The following is a 19,549-nucleotide window of genomic DNA, read 5'->3' as shown; positions in this document are numbered from 1 at the left end:
ACGAATCTGCATCTTGCTTCCTGTGGACAAGTCCATAGTCATGCATGGCCTGAAACATGGGGGTGTGGGCTTTCATAAGTGGAGACCCTGGTGACAAGTCCAAGACCGTTTGGTCTCATATAACCTTCCTTGAATTTATCTGTATGTGTGTCTAAAACAGGCACCCCCAAACTGCGGCCCTCCAGATGTTTTGGCCTACAACTCCCATAATCCTTAGCTAACAGGACCAGTGGTCAGGGAAGATGGGAATTGTAGTCCAAAACATCTGGAGGGCCAAAGTTTGGGGATGCCTGGTCTAAAATGTCAGTGGGTATTACTTCTAGTATTCCTGCATATATAAAGAAGAACATAGGAGAAGCACCTAAGTATTGTCTTCTACACCAGTGTTTCCCAACCTTGTGCCTCCAGCTGTTTTTGGACTACAACTCCCATCATCCCTAGCTAGCAAGACCAGTGGTCAGGAATGATGGGAATTGTAGTCCGAAAACAGCTGGAGGCACAAGGTTGGGAAACACTGTTCTACACCATCCTTCTCCAAGCTAGTATATAGAATGTTCTGTGTCTATTTGGTTTGGAGGTGTCTTGCCTTTAGGGCATGAAATAAACTAGTCAAGAGACGCTTCCTCATCTCCAGCCGTAGAGTACACAGCTGGCACACATTGCAACATTGGAAAATTGACATGCAAAATATATGTCTTCAGCAACAACAACTTACTGCATTTGTGGCGCTACTATAATTGAGGATGGTGTTGGATGATTCTGTAAAGGAAAATATACAGTGGAGGTCGGGGGTGTGTATGGAGTTAGCAGGTTTCTGCATATAAGCCCTAGAGCTGATTGATACGTACCTGCAAACCGAATGAAAAAGTCACATCAATTACAGCATATGTTCCATTCGAAAATCTTCCACTTTCCATATTGCATTAACAAATATGTGACGTATAGGAAATCCAGAGGTGTTCTTGCAGTCAATTTATACTCTGCCTCTTGAAACAACACCTAAGTTTGAGTGGTTGCCTTCCCACAGTCTGCTGTTTCCTTCACTATTGAAATTTAGATGGTAAGCCCTTGAGGCAGGGCCCTGCCTCTTTCTGCTTAAATTCCCTGTAAATTATGTGGATTGATAGTCTTCTTCTCCTTCTTCTTCTTTGGCGATCACTCGTAGCCAAGTAAGATTGTCTTCCATAAACACGGTTTTAACAATGAGTCCGTAAGTGACTGTGGAGGCCAATTCCACATGTCCTTCCACAGTGGGGACATTGGTTTCCAGGCGGGAGTTGATCATGGTGTGGATTTGCCAAGCCTGCCTTCCTCTTAGCACGTTTCTCCCTTGCGTCCTGAAATGAGTTTCTTCAAAGCCCACGACACCTTTGGTAAAGGCTGTTCTCCAACTGGAGCGCTCGCAGGCCAGTGTTTCCCAGTTGTCAGTGTTAGAGGGGATTGATAGTAAATAATCTGTGAAAGCACCTCCAAATTTTCAATCCCTTGTCTGAAAAAAGGGAACTAATCTTTCACTGCTACCGTACTTTGAGACGCAGGTCTCTTTTCTGATGTTGTCCCGTTGGTGTTTTTAAAGGGCGATGGCGATGTGGTCTTGTTCCCAGAAGAGATTGGGTGACATATATGCTTTGATGCTGTGGCACAGCCCAGAGATCTGAAATGTAAATCCTGCAAAAGCTCTAGAGTTCTGTTCTCATTTTGAACCTGCACAGATCCAAACTCTCTAAGGAGCACATTACTGTATCTCATCTCAGAGTGCTTGGACCAAACCCAACCACCATGTAATTTCATTGAATTTAAGTGGAGTTATAGCAGGCAAAAGCAAAATGACAACAACAACAAAACTGGCCTTGCGGGTTTGTAAATGAACTACAGTTGGGGAGGGGGGGGAGTTAGAGGGTGTCGGTGATAAGCTAAGAGCAGTGGCGAAAGGAGCATATCTGCTAGTTAGTTTTGGACAGCTGACACTAACTCCATTGTCAGATAAGTCTTACCGACTGTGGGAAAAGCAGCGGGGAAAGACTCACACCAGCATCCAACTAGTATTTAATTGGAAAAAAACAGATCTGGAAATCTTGACAGTATCTGCTCCCCTCTCTCCCAATCCTTCCCCTCTCCATCCCTTCCAAAGAAGCAATGAAAGTAACTTGTAAAGTATCATTTGCTTCAGTTCCTAGTCCAAACATGCATTTCCTCAACTGGCTTTTTTTGGGGGGGGGGTGTATTACTTTCAGAGGAGAGAAGGTGGGTGGTTTGGGGGGGGGGCTTCTCAAGTGGATGTTTATTTTCTGCCAGAGAACAGGAGCCATTTCTCGGCATCATCAAAAAAAGATGAATCATTGTCTAATTAAAAAAAGATATATCAAGTAACCTCAAGATAGGTTTTGGGAATCTTGGTTATAAAAGGGAACACCCATGCAGTGCAAATCCCAGCAGAAGAATAGATTGACTTCCTTATATCCTCCAACTCAATGCACATTTTAGTGTTGGCTCTGAGGGTGGGTGGAGCAAGAAAGGGGGGGTGAACCACCCACACAAGAGCAGCAGATGGAAAGGAAAACATTTCGCCGTCTTCTCCGCAGCGTAAGGATAAAATGTGCTGGATATATAATTGAAAATTAATCCCTTTCAAGTAAATACCTGAAGGTTGAACACATTTCCTATGCCACTGGAGGTGTATATCAGAAGGGAAGACAAAACTGAGAAAATGTCTGCCAAGGATGGGGAACCTGTGGCACTTTCTGCAGTTCTTGGACTCCAAGAAGCCTCAGCCATCGGGGGCGATCATGATGGGAGGTGAAGACCAACAACATCTGCAGGACCACAGATTCCTCCACCTGCGACTCATACCTTTCTCTTGAGTTGCCGCATTATCCAACCATCTCCAACCGCATTTGCATGCATAAAAAACCCAAATCTCTGACTAGAAGCATACCGTAGTTGGAATACAATAATTAGCAGAGTGAGAGTATTAGTAAGACTCACTGAATGGCCATTACACTGAAACAGGAAGTTTGAAGCTGTTAAAACTCAGGACATAACCTAGAACTCATTGGTCCTCCTCACCTCAAATGTTCCCAAGCTTCAAGTGCGCCATTGGTGCAGCAACACTGCTGATCTCTCAGTGCAACAGAAGCCTCTGGGCATAAAACCAGGCAGAGGTCCTTCTCAGTAGTGGTGCCCGCCCATCAGATGTTGAGGAAATAAACAACTATCTGACTTTTAGAAGACATCTGAAGGCAACCCTGTATCGGGAAATTTTTCATGTCTAATGTTTTGCATTTTTTATGTGCTGTAAGTCACCCAGAGCAGCAGCGGGGCATAATAATAACAATAATAACAATAATAACAATAACAATAACAATAACAATAACAATAACAATAATAATAATATAGTACATGGGCGTACCAAGCATGGGGCAGGGCGGGGCAGCCGCCCCCCCCCCCGAAGCAAAAAAATTTTTTAATCGTCCTGCTTCACGGTGGCTGCAGCTGGGCTGGAGACGCGTCGGGGTCCCACAAGAAGAGCCTGAAGCGGCTCTGGCTGCCTGGGGCAGCAAATCAGAAGGCATCTCGCCGGGGGGCGGGGCATCCATCGCGTGCATAAAGGCTAGCGACGCTGCTGGGAGGAAGGGACCCGCGTGAAGGGAAAGGAGGTGCAATGGAGACAGGGAAGCGGCTTCCTCCTCCTCTCTGTTTCTCCCTCCCCTCCTCGAGCTCCGGCGTGAGGGCAGCGTGGGAGCCGCGTCCCTAACCAGCCCAGCCCAGCCCCGGTGGCGGCACTTACTGCTCCTGCCAGCCACGGCCCGGCGGCGTGCCCAACCCTGCTGGCCCTGACTCCGAGGGCTGCACATGGCCTGCTCCTGGCGGCTACAACAATAGCCCATGGCAGTGCAGCGCCTCAGCAGCTCCTGGGTTGGTGCACCCTCGGAGCACGCAGCAGACACCGCCACCACTTCTGTTTGCGTTGCAGCAGCGGCGGCAGCAGGAACCGCGGAAAGGGGAGGGGGCTTCACAGCAGGAGGCGGAGGGGCTCTAAGCCGCAGAGCCAGGCCTTGCCCCCGGGGAGGGATGGATGGAAAGGAGGACGGACCTCAGCTCACGCCCCCGCCGGGTCCGTGGGAAGCGGAGGCAACTCGAGCGCGCAGCTTCTCGGCTGCTCGGCCAGCCCTCCCTCTCTCCCTTCCTCCTACTCAGGCGGGGCAGCCATCGGTGGAGGTGGCGAGGGGGCGCCACGCTGCCCCCCACAAAGTAGAGCTCGGGACCCTCCTATTGCGACGCCCCTAGCCGCACATGCGCGCTCTCCCCCGGGGCGGCGCCCAGGATGAAACGTCTTCCCAGAGTCAGTTTCACCTCGGCTCTGTAGCCCTGCCCATGTTCCCACTTTGTGGCCCCTCCCCTCCCGTGCCTTGGCCCCGCCCCTGAACAACCATGGCTTGCCCCCCCCCTAGTTTTGATCCTGGGTACGCCCCTGATGTAGTACAGTGCATGGGCATCACAGACATACTGTGTCAAATCTCCCATGTGTTTCTTGAACAGGCCTAAATAGCTTAGGGCAGTAGTGGACCCTTGATCCACAGCCAGTCACCCAAGCTCTGCAATTTGTGAAGTTAAGATGTAATGGAAATGAAAGCAAATATTCAAGAGTTGCTGAGAATAATGGAACAATGCTGGGAAGCTAGCAAGGAGACCTTTAGCACAATAATAAAGAAGTGCAACAGAGTCCATTCCACTGTCTCTAACAGCTCTTACTGTCAGAAAGTTCTTCCTGATGTTTAGTCGGAATCTCCTTTCTTGTAACTTGAATCCATTGGTTCATATCCTACCCTGTGGAGCAGGAGAAAAGAAGCTCACTCCATCTTCCATGTGACAGGCTTTGAGATATTTAAAGATGGCTATCATATCGCCTCTCAGTCTCATTTCCATGTTAAACATATCCAACTCCTTCAACCATTCCTCATAAAGTTTGGTTTCCACAGCCTTGATCATCTTGGTCGCCCTCACCTGCACATATTCCAATTTGTCAATATCCTTCTTAAATTGTGACGTCCAGAACTGAACCCAGTACTCCAGGTGTGATCTGGCTATGGCAGAACAGAACAGTACTATGACTTCCCTTGAACACAAGACACGAGACTTCTGTTGCTGCAGCCTAGAATAGCAATAAAAAAATTTTTGCTGCTGCACCACAGTGTTGACTAATGCTAAGCCAGTGGTCTACTAGGGCCCCGAGATCCATGGGCATAGCCAGGATTTTTGTTGGGAGGCAGGACTTTGTTGGGGGGGGGCAGAACTGATGTGACTGGTCAGTTAGTTAATTATTTCTATTGTTTTACTTGATTGGGGGAGCATCTGCACCCCCCGGCTACGCCCATACGGAGATCCTTTTCACACATACTACTGGCAAGACATGTGCCCCCCCCCCTTATATTTGTGCAGCTGGTTCTTCCTGCCCAAGTGCAGAACCTGACATTTGTCTCTATTGAAATTCATTTTGTCTTCAGCGGCATTGGCTAGCCTTCCCAGTTGGGTGTCAATTGCAAATTTTATGAGCATCCCCTCAATTCCAAATTTGAGGGGCATCCCCTCAGTTCCTTCATCCAAGATATAAAGACATTGAACAACCCACTTGTTGCTTTTTCCCAGGTTAAGTCTGCAAACAGGCAAGCCAACAACTTGTAGTTACAAGTCACTGACCTTGCTCCCCCACCCCCTGAGAATTACTATTGCAGATATCAATGCAATGGAGTAGACTTTCTTCCCTGTAGTCTCACTTCTCAAAGCTGACACCACAAAATAGAAATCAAACAATTATTTAAAAACCCTCCTCTATAAGACCCGTATTATACATGTTCATGCCAGCTTTGTACAGAAACCTTCTCTTCCCTTCTCCCTCTAGCACCAGGGATAAGCTTCATTTCTGCGCCTTACATTTGGTATGCATAGCCAGTCTCTCTCTAATGTTGCGTTTCAGATGTGCTTTGACAGCCCTGATTGCTAATTAGTCTCTGCCTTCTGCTGAATGCTTAATAAATATAAGTAACTGTACATGGATTTATAGTACAAGCAGGCTACTCTAGATAGAGCTCATATTTATTTACTGTTTAGATTTATACACATTATCCAGGTGGCTTGCAATAAAATATTTTAAACAAAACACATCTTAAGAATAGCGACCACATCGTATAAATGAATGGACATAACTGTCATAATCTGGCACATTTCTGATGCAGATATGGTAGTTCTTTTGATGCAATTATCCCCAGCCCACCTCCTGCATAATTTACTTTCCATCACGTGTGTGTGTGTGTGTGTGTGTGTGTGTGTGTGTGTGTGTGTGTAATAATAGCAGTTCAGTGCACAAGCTATTGCACATTCTAGTCAAGAGATTATGAATGGAGACACACAATCAATTGCACACCTAAAAGCATATCCAATTGAAATCACACAGTGTTCCCCCCCCCCCATTTGACGCCCATCGCCAAGGATTTCCAAGACACTGTGCAGGTTTTCCAAGGATATCCAGTTACAATGGGGCACAGAAGCAGAAAACTCCATGGAAATAAATGGGCAGGTATTTCAGAGGACATAATTTCCTGGTTAAAACTTCAAAAGTACAACCTTCCACCCATTCTGTTTTTATTATTTGGGGGTGAAATTTGCATAATAACAAACACTTCAGCAGAGCAATTCCAACTGCCTGTTGCTGTCATGGTGGCTTTTTCTGAGCTACCAATGCCTCCATAGTCTGGTCACTCATCAGGAATGCCATGCAGGGAAAAAGGTAAAGGTAAAGGGACCCCTGACCATTAGGTCCAGTCGTGACCGACTCTAGGGTTGTGGCGCTCATCTCGCTTTATTGGCCGAGGGATCCGGCGTACAGCTTCCAGGTCATGTAGCCAGCATGACAAAGACGCTTCTGGCAATCCAGAGCAGCACATGGAAACACCGTTTACCTTCCCGCTTGGAGCGGTACCTATTTATCTACTTGCACTTTGACGTGCTTTCGAACTGCTAGGTTGGCAGGAACTGGGACCGAGCAATGGGAGCTCAGCCCGTCATGGGGATTCGAACCGCCAACCTTCTGATAGGCAAGCCCTAGGCTCTGTGGTTTAACCCACAGCGCCACGTGCAGGGGAAACAAAGGGTTAAATTTCCACTCCCTGACCTGCAAAAAACAGGCAGGTTAAATGCAAACAGGCATTTAAAATCTCATTTAATTTGTCCCACAGGCCCAAGCTTGGAGATTGCCACTGTGTAATAGATGTGAGTGGCCCCCAGTGATAGTTTTTCAGAGGGTTCAAGGAATTGTTGTGGATTAATAGGATGGAGACTTCTCAAGCCTCTCTCTTTAAAATTATCCCTAAAGTTCATTGGAGTTTAGCCTGCAGGAGGATCGGACAAGCCATTAGGCCACACTTTCTTATAAGGCTTCAAGAGCATGTTAGAGTCTGCATTGCAATGGTCCAGGTCACTTAGGGACTTTGCTATATTACTGCAGTGCGCCACCACCTCCTCTGCCAGCCTCTTGATGCTCTGCTAAACTCATCATTACTGTGAATCAGCAAATATGCCGCGTGCTGTTATGTTTAGTGTTTCAGACTTAGTGCTGAAACTGGCAAGCTGTTAGCACTTCATCTGGCTTTATCATTTTGTCGGCAAGGGAAAAGAAACCTTACTCCCTTTCCTTGAGATGCATAAATATGCTTATGTTAACAACTGTATTTTGTTGTTTAACAACAACTTTACAAGGAAGGAGCTTGTCCTGTAAGGCTTGTCAGCACAATTGTTCGTAGTGAAAGTGTGGTGGGTACTTCAGAATTAAGTCACATTCCATCTTATGAGCACATACATTACTTCCCAACTTGCACACGTTTGATTCATATTGTTAGGCAGTCCCTAAACGGAGGGACTCTCCGCCCAGTGGTGTATCTAGCCTTGTATAGCTTTTGCTGTATGCTGAAGACACTTCTCTTTACCCTGGCCTTTTACAGTTAAGATACTCTATTTTGTGGGACCCACGTCCTTTTCTCAATTTATATTGTTCTGTTTTGACTGGAATGGCTTTACTTGTTCTTTTCATTGTAACTGTTTTACCTGCTTTTATAATTGTCCTTCTATATACATAAACATGTAAGGCTGTCGTCACGCTGCAGCTTGTGTGGCGGCCAGTAGGTGGCCATGCCAACTCCAGCATCACAAATGCAAGGCAGGTAAACAAGAAGCGAACTGTTTTGTTTAATGGGGGGGGGGTGCTTCACAGAGGGGTTTAGCAAGCCGCTCCGGGAAGCTCCCCCTGACTATTAAGAATGGCTGCAGCAAGAGTTAACAGAGGGGCTTCAGAATACTGCTCCATGAAGCACCTCCCTCCTCCTTTAAAAGAAGGTGGGACTTGGGGTGAGTAGTAAGGGGGTAGGTGAAGGGGCAGTGTGAAGGGAGGGGGTTTAAATGGGGGAAGGCACTGGCAAAAGAGTTGGCGGAGAGGTGGTGTTGGCAAATGGAATGAGCAGGGGAGGAAGCCCCTGGGGTTTTATATTGTTGTAACCAGCTCTGTGAGGGCAGGTAAGCAAGCAAGCAAGCAAGCAAGTAAATTAATTGGAAAGCTAGTTCTCATGGTATTTTGGATACAATGTAGAGGACCATGAGTGAAAGCAAATGAGACCACAGTCAGGAATTTAGCGGAAAGCAATGACTTCTCACATTAGGATCTGGGGAAGGTGAACACGTGAGAACCAGTTGTGATGCTTGCTTTCTCCCTCTCATTCCTCAGAAGCACTTTGGTGCTTCAGTTGTGGATTGCCAATTTCCGATTTTAAAAGTTCTGGTACCAGGATAAGAACAGTAGGAAGCACACAAGGGTGAAGTCCGGGTAGGCTCCAGAGGTAGTAGAGCTCACAGCAAGGCTGAGCTTAAGTTTCAGTGCATGGGCGTACCCAGCATGGGGCAGGGCGGGGCAGCCCCCCCGAAGCAAAACAGTTTTTTTAATCGTCCTGCTTCACGGTGGCTGCAGCTGGGCTGGAGACGCGTCGGGGTCCCACAAGAAGAGCCTGAAGCGGCTCTGGCTGCCTGGGGCAGCAAATCAGAAGGCATCTCGCCGGGGGGCGGGGCATCCGTCGCGTGCATAAAGGCTAGCGATGCTGCTGGGAGGAAGGGACCCGCGTGAAGGGAAAGGAGGTGCAATGGAGACAGGGAAGCAGGTTTGATCCTGGGTACGCCCCTGTTTCAGTGTGTTCAGCCTGATTTTGCAGTCTATAAGCATAACAGATGGTGAACTACTTCTCTTTTGAATTCACCACAGTTTTGTGGTGGGGTGTGTGGGGAACTGATCAGAACTCCCTTACTCCAATTTAAGGGCAGACATCTTCCCCTCCCATAGAATGTCTGAACAGAAGGGGAAATTACAGCTGCCACAGAAACATGGCTGCCAGTGAGGGCTGCTGAGGGAAGCAGTGCTTTCCAGTGCTGATCTAGATGACATTGACAGGGGAAGAATGCAAAGGCCACATTGAAGCATTTCCTACCTGCGTTAAAGACTGAGCTGATTACCCCCCCCCCCCTATGAGCATCATTTCTGCCTTTTTCATAACATATGTAATCATTAAATGCACAGAATATTACTCACAAGCCATACACACGCATTAAAACACTGGCTAATTACTTCATGGTACAGTTATAGGCAATGTTATTGGAACTCTGTATTGAAATAAAATCCATTTCTGGTGCGTAATCACATTTCTGTCAATTCCTAGTATACCATAAAAGGTTTCCCTGAGGAATTGGAATGGCCGTATGCAACTGCAGCTTTTCTTAGAAAACGTTTTAAGTATTCTGATGAACATAATTGGAAGGTTTTTTGGACAGCACAGGAAATAGCGTGCCAAGCATATTGGTTTATTTTATTATTTTTAAGTTAAAGGAAATGCAAATGAAATGGGCCGGCCATACAAAGAGAAGCATTTCCCCCTTCCATAAAATGGAATGTCGGGGGGGGGGGTTTGGAAAGAGCAGAGGGTCAGTGTGAACTATGCAGGCAACCTCTTGTTCTGACTGGACTGTTAGCCTCAATAATATCACAGAACGAAGGCGGAGAGGGCAAGGCTGTCTCAGTTCCCAGACTTATTACCCTGGCCAAGCCTCCTTGGTTTGAGCCTGGTAAAAAGTTTGAAGCTTGGGACTGCCATCTACTGAGGAGAGAAAGATGCTGGCCTTGCACTAGAACTCCCTTGATCCTGCACTGTGTTGTCGTTCTGTGCAACTCCTCCAGCACTAAACAGCAGGGTTGCCGCTCCATTGAAGAGATCTTACTTGATTGATGAAATAAAGTTTTCATCCCTTAATTGATTAAACCTGCTTAGGTTTTGCACACGACTAAAATAAAAGTTTGGGCGGGGAGAGCACACCCTCTTTGTTCAAATGTCGATAGTCTTGTACTTTTGTTTTTTTAACTCATGTGCAACTACTCATTCCACATGCTTATTTTATCATTTTGTTTTTCATCTTTTTTTTGTCTGCTGTTGTAATTTTCTCTGTTTTAGATACATTATAACATAAAATAATAAGAAGAAACTTTACCAGAATAATATAAGCATATTTCCCCCTCTGCAAGTATCAACCTGGCATTCAAAAGACAGACTCATAACATATAGTAGATACACGTTCATGTGCACAAAAATAACAGTTGGGACATTTACGGAGAAAACTATGCTTTTTGATTAACAACAGTAGCATTCTGTTGACATGACAGTAAAAGTGGCTCAACAAGAGTACTGCCAAATAAGACCTCAATTTTCCAGGTCTGAGCTACCCAACGTGCTAAATCAGCATCTTTGTCAGCATATACACACACTAGCTCTTGACACCAGCTGCAAAATAAATAAATAAAAGGGGTTCCCTCATCTGCTGATACCGTATTTATAGTTGTTCTTCGAATAGGTGAATGATATAATTTTTGAACAAAAGGTGTGCTGGCTCATGACAATTTGAGCTATGCAAAACCACAGGGTTTAAGCTAGCTGGTTCAAGCTAGTTACCCAGGCAAAATCTACTTGTATGGTAAAAAGTCAGCTGTTCTTTTAAACTTGAATTAGCATTATTTTTAGAATATTAGCTTTACTTTTAAGGGTTTTAGAAACTATTCCAAGCACCATGCATGCACCATTAGGCTTCAAATGCTGCAATTCTCGTGACTGTGTGTGAGGTTTATTTGTTTCATTGCTTGCTTCTGTCTGTCCTGTCTTATATGCATCCTAACCTTTCCCAAGCCATACCTTGGAGGGAGAGATGGTCAGCCAGCCATTTGGGGGTCCTGAGCCATATAAGGCTTTAAAGGTTAAAACCAGCACTCTGAATCGGGCTCTGAAACATAACGCCAACCAGGGTAACTGTGCCAGAATGGGTGCCATTTTGTCAGAAGTGCCTAATTCCTGCTAGCAATCTGGCTACTGCAATTCTGCACCAGATGCATTTTCTGAATCGTATTCAAAAGTAACCCCACATTGCAGCAATATAACCGAGAGGTTACTAGAGCACAGACTGCTGAACCCAAGTTACCTCTGTCTATAGGCAGAGGAGTGACTGAGCCATTAGCCAAAGCTGGTAGGAGGCACAATGTGCCCCTGAAGTGACCTGTGCCTCAAGCAACAGTAACAGATCCAGGACAACCCTCAAGCTATGGAACTGCTCCTTTCAAAATTGAAAATACGGGGCAGGTATTAATGACCTCTCCAGTCGGTGGTGATATTTTATTGCTTGCTGCACCATGATGTGACTTCTGCAAATTCTTTGCACATTTTCTTCTGACACACTGGCAGCAGCTTTGCTTTTCTGACAAGAATTGTGGTAAACTCCTCTTCTTTATTTTATCTGTCAGTACTGTTAAATGCCCTGGATAACGTGTCCACTACTACCAGAACATTTTCTTGTCTAATATTCAATAGTTCAAGTCTTGCAGCAGATGGTGGAAAAAGAAAATAATTGACTATAGTTTAGTGTGATATGTGAACTATATATAATAACAATGGCAGACCTACCTGCTTTTTCTCTGTTCAACTCCTGAGACAGCATCTGCAAGAAAGAATTACGTTTCTTAGTTGGCAAAACATTTTGTTTCCTTTCGAAACAGCAGAGGCACCCAAAGCAAAAGAGGATATTAAATTCTGAGATATCACCACCGTTGTCTGACCGACTCTAATGCTGCGAAACAACAGGTACTGATAATGATTTATTTATTTTGTGAACTCACAGACGGCTGCCAAAATAGGTTTTAATTAAGGGCTCAACCTATAGTTGTAAACAGATATTTACTCATTTAAAATATTTTTGTCCCTTTTTTCCATCTGGCTGCTGAGATTCCCTAAGGTGGCTAACACCATGAACAGTTTAAAAAACCAATATAATGCTAAAACACTGAAACAAAGACAGTGTGTCAGATAAAAAAAAGAGAGCCAACTTTAAAATGCTGAGGGACAAAACAGTTGAATATTGTGAGGCAAACAGTATATAAAAGTGTACAGGTGAAATGGCTAGAGCTCATGTGTGTGGAATTTGGTGATGTTAGTTCTTCCAATAACAGAGTGTTCTCAAAACATTTGATGCTAGCGCCTGAGAACACTAACCTTTTTGTCCGTTCGCAAGGTTGGCACCTATAATATCTGGTGCCTAGGAATGTGAAACATTTCTCAAGTATTAGGGGCTCTTATTTTTTATTTTAAATCTAGTTGTTTTCTCTGAATGATTTACTGCCCATTAGACACACTCGTTTTATGGTCTGTTCTACAATGTTTGAGTGATGTGGCTAATGGAGTGATCTGATCACCTTCGACTTTCATAGTACCCAGTGGTATTTTTCTAGAAAAAGAGGTGTCAGAACTCACCATGAACACTGCCCTTCATGGGCGTACCCAGGATCAAAACTAGGGGGGGCAAGGGGAGGGGCCAAGGCACGGAAGGGGAGGGGCCACAAAGTGGGCGGGAACAGCGAACTCGCGCTCCGCCGGGCTGTGCCCCTCCCTAGCAGCAGGGCTGGTGGGCGGAGGCGGAGCCCAGCCCAGCCCAGCGTGAGTTCAGCGTTCCTGCCCGCCGCGCCGCGCTCTCTGGTTCCCCGCCGCGCTTGGCCTTGCCAGAGGGCGCGACGGGGAGCTGGAGGGAGGGCGCAGCGCGGCGGGCGGGAACGGCAAACTCGCGCTCCGCCGGGCTGTGCCCCTCCCTAGCAGCAGGGCTGGTGGGCAGAGGCGGAGCCCAGCCCAGCGGAGCGCGAGTTGGCGTTCCCGCCCACCGCGCCGCGCTCTCTGGTTCCCCGCCGCGCTTGGCCTTGCCTGAGGGCGCGCCGGGGAGCTGGAGGGAGGGTGCGGCACGGTGCGGCGGGAATGGCGAACTCGCGCTCCGCCGGGCTGTGCTCCGCCTCTGCCCACCAGCCCTGCTTCTAGAGTAGGGCAGCTGCCCTAACTTGCCGCATGGTGGGTACGCCCTTGCTGCCCTTGTTCTCTTACGTAGAATGGCAATGGCATCCACCTAAGAGATGCCGGAACTGCGTTTCGGTGAGTTCTGGCTGAGAAAAAGCCCTGATAGTTCCATGGGTAAACTGTTAGGGTTTTATTTTGTCATTATAAGGCTTGTGATTTTAAAATTTTCATGGAAATAACGACACAGAACAAGCAGTTTTGAAACTACATAAATATGTGCCACAATGGTCTTAGTTCTCTTCGAGCATGTGTCAGCCCCCATCATCCAACTCTGCCTCCTACGATTTCTGGTTCTTTTTGTGAAATTGTACCAACAAAAAATACAGTTATGTGTCTTGACCAATTCCAAAGGAGAACACAAAGCCTGGCAGGTTAAAAGTAATTTATAGAAATAATGTCTTATAGCAAATGGCACTCATGGAACACTAGGACAGCAATTTATCTAAATTGAATGGGAAGCACCCAGCCTGAGCCATAGGAATTATGAATGAGCATGACCCCCAATTGAGTGGGGGGGGGAACCCGACAGCACCTGTAAATATGACCAATAATGGCACACACAATAATTTAGATTTAGTGCTTTTACAGTACCAGCAGTATTAAATACCAGTATATTATTATATTGCAATCATATGTTTATTTAGTAAATCTCACTGAGTCCAAAAGGTCTTACTTTCAAATAATTTGCTTATGGGAATTAAAAAAATAAGCACTGGCCAAGCAAACTTTTAAAAAACTTAATTCAGTTTTCTTTCTTACTGAGATTTGGAAGCTCTGACCACAGCTGAGTTACTCCTGATTTACCTAAATAAGAAAAGAACAGTTGTTTCCCTTAGCTTTGTATAAAATTGTCTCAGGCCAATACTCTTATTTCCTAGGTTTGCCAAAGTATGAGTACCAAGCCTCTGGTTGCCAACCTGGTGCCCATGAGATCAGTGGTGCCCTTGAATTCCGCTGGAGCCCACAAAGTCTCTAAGTACATAGAGCCAAAGGAGGAAGCTGGAAGAGCAGTTTTCTCTTTTCAAGACTCCTGAGCAGTGATTGAGAAAGTGATTGAGTTAGGCAGAGACAGAAGTGACATGGGAGACTGTTTGTGGAACAGAGCAGCCAGAGAGAGAAAGTGAGGTGCCACAGGATTCGGAGGGAGAGAAGGTGAGATACAAGGCATGCACATACACACGTAAGTTGAATCCCATAAAACTGAATCTCTTAATATTGCATCATTTAAAATGAGTCCTCCCGAGCCCACCATCAAATCACAGAACTGTGAAAATCACAGACCCAGAGCTTTCCAGATACCCGCAGAGGAGTTGTGCGATTTGTTGATGACTTGGTTGTCGTCCCACGTAAAAATCATTACCAGGTGTGCTTTCGATTGATGTTTTTGTGGTGCTGTCAAGTAGAGCACCTATGATTCCGCCCACCTCTGTGCAGTCTACTAATATAAGCTTTTATTTGACAGCAGTTTTAGGATGTATAATCATGCAAATTCCAGAGGATCTGTTGTAATTCTACTAGATTCCACTTTTACCCAAACCTCATAGAAAAGCAGGGACCCAGGTGGCGCTGTGGTTAAACCACTGAGCCTAGGGCTTGCTGATCAGAAGGTCGGCGGTTCGAATCCCTGTGACGGGGTGAGCTCCCGTTGCTTGGTCCCAGCTCCTGCCAACCTAGCAGTTCCAAAGCACGTCAAAGTGCAAGTAGATAAATAGGAACCGCTACAGCGGGAAGGTAAACAGCGTTTCCGTGTGCTGCTCTGGTTTGCCAGAAGCAGCTTTGTCATGCTGGCCACATGAACTGGAAGCTATACGCCGGCTCCCTCGGCCAATAATGCGAGATGAGCGCGCAACCCCAGAGTCGGTCACGACTGGACCTAATGGTCAGGGGTCCCTTTACCTTTACCTTTTACATAGAAAAGCAATGTGTGTGTGCTTTCTTGATGTCTCTCATGGGTGTGTAATGAGGAGGAGGTGGGGGACATGGCATTCTTTCAAAATTGTTGTTGTTGTTTGAATTTATATGCCGCCGGTTCACAGAACAGAATCAAAATATGAAACCACAAAATATATAATGATATATATCAACATATAATCAAAATACATAATCATTATATAAAATTCTGGGTAGTCACACAAGCCCCAAAAGGGTGAAAACCCCTGGAACTCATAGGATTCCCGGGACATGATATAAATTAGGAAAACAGGAGGGTGAATACAGGCAGTGTATCTGATGATGAAGTCTGCCTGGCCAGATATATCTGACACCATTTGAAGGAATTAGCAGATGAAAGTAGCAATGATTGAGGATATTTGTCTCACATTTTTGTTAAAACTCAGTAAGATGCAAAATCGCTGCACAAGTTCCTCCTTGCTTTCTTCTTGGTTATCTTGTTTGCAATAGCTGCCATCCCTAGGAATATCAACCTTGCAAAAAGGGGTTACCCAAAGAGATTCATGAAGTCTTTAGTCTGCTTTCAAATGCACCACTTCAATCACTCAAAATGTATATACCGTAATCCCACAAAACAATTGAGATGGCCTGTGCAGTGCCTGCCTAGAATAGACACACTGATGAAAAGCACAGAAGGTCGTTCAGCTTTCCTATATAAGTTCTAAAGCTATGTTTGTCTGCATTGCAGAGTGCTATAAAAATCATTCACTCGCTCAGTTGCTTCTCCCAGGAGCAAAAGGTACCAGTTCATTTTGACAATCCTTGCTGCGTTTGAAAAGTGTTGGAGGCAATTGAAAAACAATTTCCAAGGGAACATTAGATTTCCCCCCCACCCCCAAGTTTGTCCTATGTGAATTAAAAACATGAACCATTCATTTTAGAATGATGGTGTTTGTAAAGCAAATTTAGAGCACTTTGCAAAAACAAAAACAAAACACCGATTCAGCATCTCGATTTTATTTTATTGCTTTATATGTTGCTAGGTACAATGCACATCCTGAGGCAGGCTTATTGCTGTAGATTTGAAAGATTGGCTTGTATACAAGTCCCTCTCTTTGCACAGATCTGTACCAGGTAGCATTATAAGACCATTGTTGTCACACTCTTTTGATGCATGGTCAAATAAAGAAGCACCTATCAGACTTATTGGCTGTTGGCAGTGCATAGGAAATCAAATGGTGGTTGGTGTCTGGTTGTTCCTTCATAATCATGTCCCTATCTGCCCCTACCTGACATCATATATGACATCAGGTGTTGGACAGGTGGGTGTATTTTGTGGGCAACAGTCTGACAGGTCAAATTGGAACCCATGCCAGGCCTAATTAAACCAGTCCCCATCCCCTGGTTTACGTATATGGAGAATCTGAAAGATAAGGGTTCAAAGTCCTTCCTTTGGGGTCATAGTGTTTCTTTCAGCATTGAATCACGATCTGATCTGCAAAATGAGAACGCTTGCATGACTTTGGCTGCGTAGCCACCTACCAGCTTAAGATGCAGTTTGGTAGTTCTTTTTCTTAATTTAGATAGAGGCTGGTTTTTTGGGGTGTGTGTGTCAAAATGCAGTCTTTAATAAGAAAAGGCGGGATAGATACGGATTATGGCTAACTTCGTGCATACGCCGCTTCCCAAACCAGTGCTTGGAGAGCACGGGATGCAGAGCAAACAGGAGTGCATGTACACACATCTTCATGACACAAAATTCTTTTTGGAAAGGGATAGAGGACTTGTAGGGCAAACAGAGCCTTCCATGCCTCTCTGACATACCCGCAAAGTTAAGAAGGGATGCTACAAAGCAAAAAGGCTGTTCTAGGACTAACATGTTGCACAGTCATCAGCAGCCACAGCAGCCTCTGTCCTAGAGGAGTTTGTGAATCGGATTATATCCCACCAGTTCCAGTTCGGTGCTCCATTCTAGTTGGAAGCAGGCAAGGAAGGGTAGCTGAGCTGTTTGTATTTTAGTTCTCCCCCCTCCCCAAAAAACTGATATTCTTGCTTTTCCCAGTACCTACATATTGCTCATATGATAATGTATCCCAATATATTTTTGTTTTGACGCTAGGCTTCAGAGTCAAGAGATACATGTATAACATTAAGAAGAAGAGTCCCTGGATAATTAGATTTGCCGTTGGATCACTTGATAACATGTGTAACTGAAAACTTGTGCAGATGTTATGCTGTAATGTGCTCATCACACACATACACCCCATAAATAAAGCATATTATACACAAGCAAAAACAGAACACACACAAAAATTTAAGGAAAATAGGGCATATGGCGGATCATTACGTTATTACTTCCAAAAAATGGATGAATAAAGCCTATTGTTTCTTTTATAAGACATGGAAAGTAAATCAGGTGTTCACGCGTTAACACAACAAACCATTAGTGTTAGCCTTAGCAATTTCAGTCTGCTAAAGTTGTCATAAAGTTCCTGGATCCTATCCAACAGTACTCTGGCTTGCTCTTTACAGGGCAAAGGTGTCACGATGTAGCTAGTGTGTAAGGAGAGACATGTAAAGAAATGAGACAACATACTTGTCCATGAGTGCTTTTCCTGACATAAAATACAACAGCTTTATCTGTTGATGGACGGCCGCCCTTACTCGGCCCCAGACACACTGACCAGATACTTGGAAGCTGTGGCTGGATGGCTGCGTGGGAGCCGGCTGAAGTTAAATCCTTCAAAGACAGAGGTCCTATGGCTGGGTTGGGAAGACATGGGGTTGGGGGGGCCAACTCCCATCTCTTGCGGGGGCTCAATTAGTGCCAGTGCCTTCTGTCAAGAGTTTGGGTGTAACCTTCCACACCTCCCTTTCCATGGAGGCGCAGGTTGCAGCCACAGCAAAGGTGGCATTTCCCCATCTCTGCCGTATTAAGCAGTCGGTCCCTTACTTTTTTCGCCCTGATCTGGACACAATGATCCATGCAACGGTCACCTCCAGGCTTGATTACGGTAACTCGCTCTATGTGGGGCTGCCCTTGAAGCTGACCCAGAAACTCCAGAGGGTGCAAAATGCCACGGCGAGGTTCCTTACGGGGGGTCCTTGCAGCAGGATCACATTCATCCATTGCTTTACCAGGTGCACTGGCTCCCGATGGAGTACAGGGTCAGGTTTAAGGTGCTGGTTTTGACCTTTAAAACCCTATGCAGCCTAGGACGCTCATACCTACGGGACCACCTCTCCTGGTATGCCCCACGGAGGACCTTTAGGTCCATAAATAACAACATTTTGGAGGTACCGAGCCTCAGGGAGGTTAGATTGGTCTCAACTAGGGCCAGGGCCTTTTCAGCACTGGCCCCGACTTGGTGGAACGCTCTGTCACAAGAGACCAGGGCCCTGCAGGATTTGATATTTCTCTGCAGGGCCTGCAAGATGGAGCTGTTCCACCTGGCCTTTGGCTTGGACTCAATCTGACCCCTAATATGGGATTTGGTATATAAATTTTCCCTTGGCTTTTTTGCTTGCCCATGGATAGCTGGCTCAGGTGAATATCTGATGTTTCCTCCCATTATGGTCTTGATTTATGGTCGGCGGTTCGAATCCCTGCAATGGGGTGAGCTCCTGTTGCTCGGTCCCAGCTCCTGCCCATCTAGCAGTTCGAAAGCACATCAAAGTGCAAGTAGATAAATAGGGACCGCTCTGGCGGGAAGGTAAACGGCATTTCCGTGTGCTGCTCTGGTTCGCCAGAAGCAGCTTTGTCATGCTGGCCACATGACCCGGAAGCTGTCTGTGGGCAAACGCCGGCTCCCTCGGTCTATAGAGCGAGATGAGCGCCACAACCCCAGAGTCGGACACGACTGGACCTGATGGTCAGGGGCCCCTTTACCTTTACTAAAATGAGGCTGCATTTTAAGCTGTATTTTAATTAACTGCCCCCCCATTAGTTTTATTGTAATTTATATTTGGTGTTAGCCGCCCTGAGCCCAGCCCTGGCCAGGGAGGAGGACGGGGTAAAAATAATAATAATAATTTATTATTATTATTATTATTGACTCCCCAGAAATAACAACACATAAGGAGCTGTCTTATACCAAGTCAGACCATTGGTCCATCTACCAGTTTTGTCTGCACTGACTGGCAGTTTATAATAATAATAATAATCACGGTATTCCTTTATTTACAAGTATACAAGCAGT

The 19,549-nt window shown here is 45.8% G+C and overlaps 1 protein-coding gene across 1 annotated transcript in view; it reads right to left on the bottom strand.

Annotated features, from left to right (window-relative positions):
- Window positions 1–11,937: 11,937 nt before the first annotated feature.
- The window catches only part of LOC132592036 (uncharacterized), a 60,818-nt gene continuing 53,206 nt past the window's right edge, over window positions 11,938–19,549 (bottom strand). The window contains exon 3 of the mRNA XM_060274000.1: window positions 11,938–12,063. Coding sequence (XP_060129983.1) covers window positions 11,938–12,063 — 126 coding nt within the window. The remainder of the gene's footprint in view (window positions 12,064–19,549) is intronic.

Source organism: Zootoca vivipara, chromosome 4 (genome assembly GCF_963506605.1).
Source record: "Zootoca vivipara chromosome 4, rZooViv1.1, whole genome shotgun sequence".
Classification (NCBI taxonomy): Eukaryota; Metazoa; Chordata; class Lepidosauria; order Squamata; family Lacertidae; genus Zootoca; species Zootoca vivipara.
The sequence above is the reverse complement of the archived record's forward strand: the minus strand, read 5'-3'. Positions and strand labels throughout refer to the sequence as shown.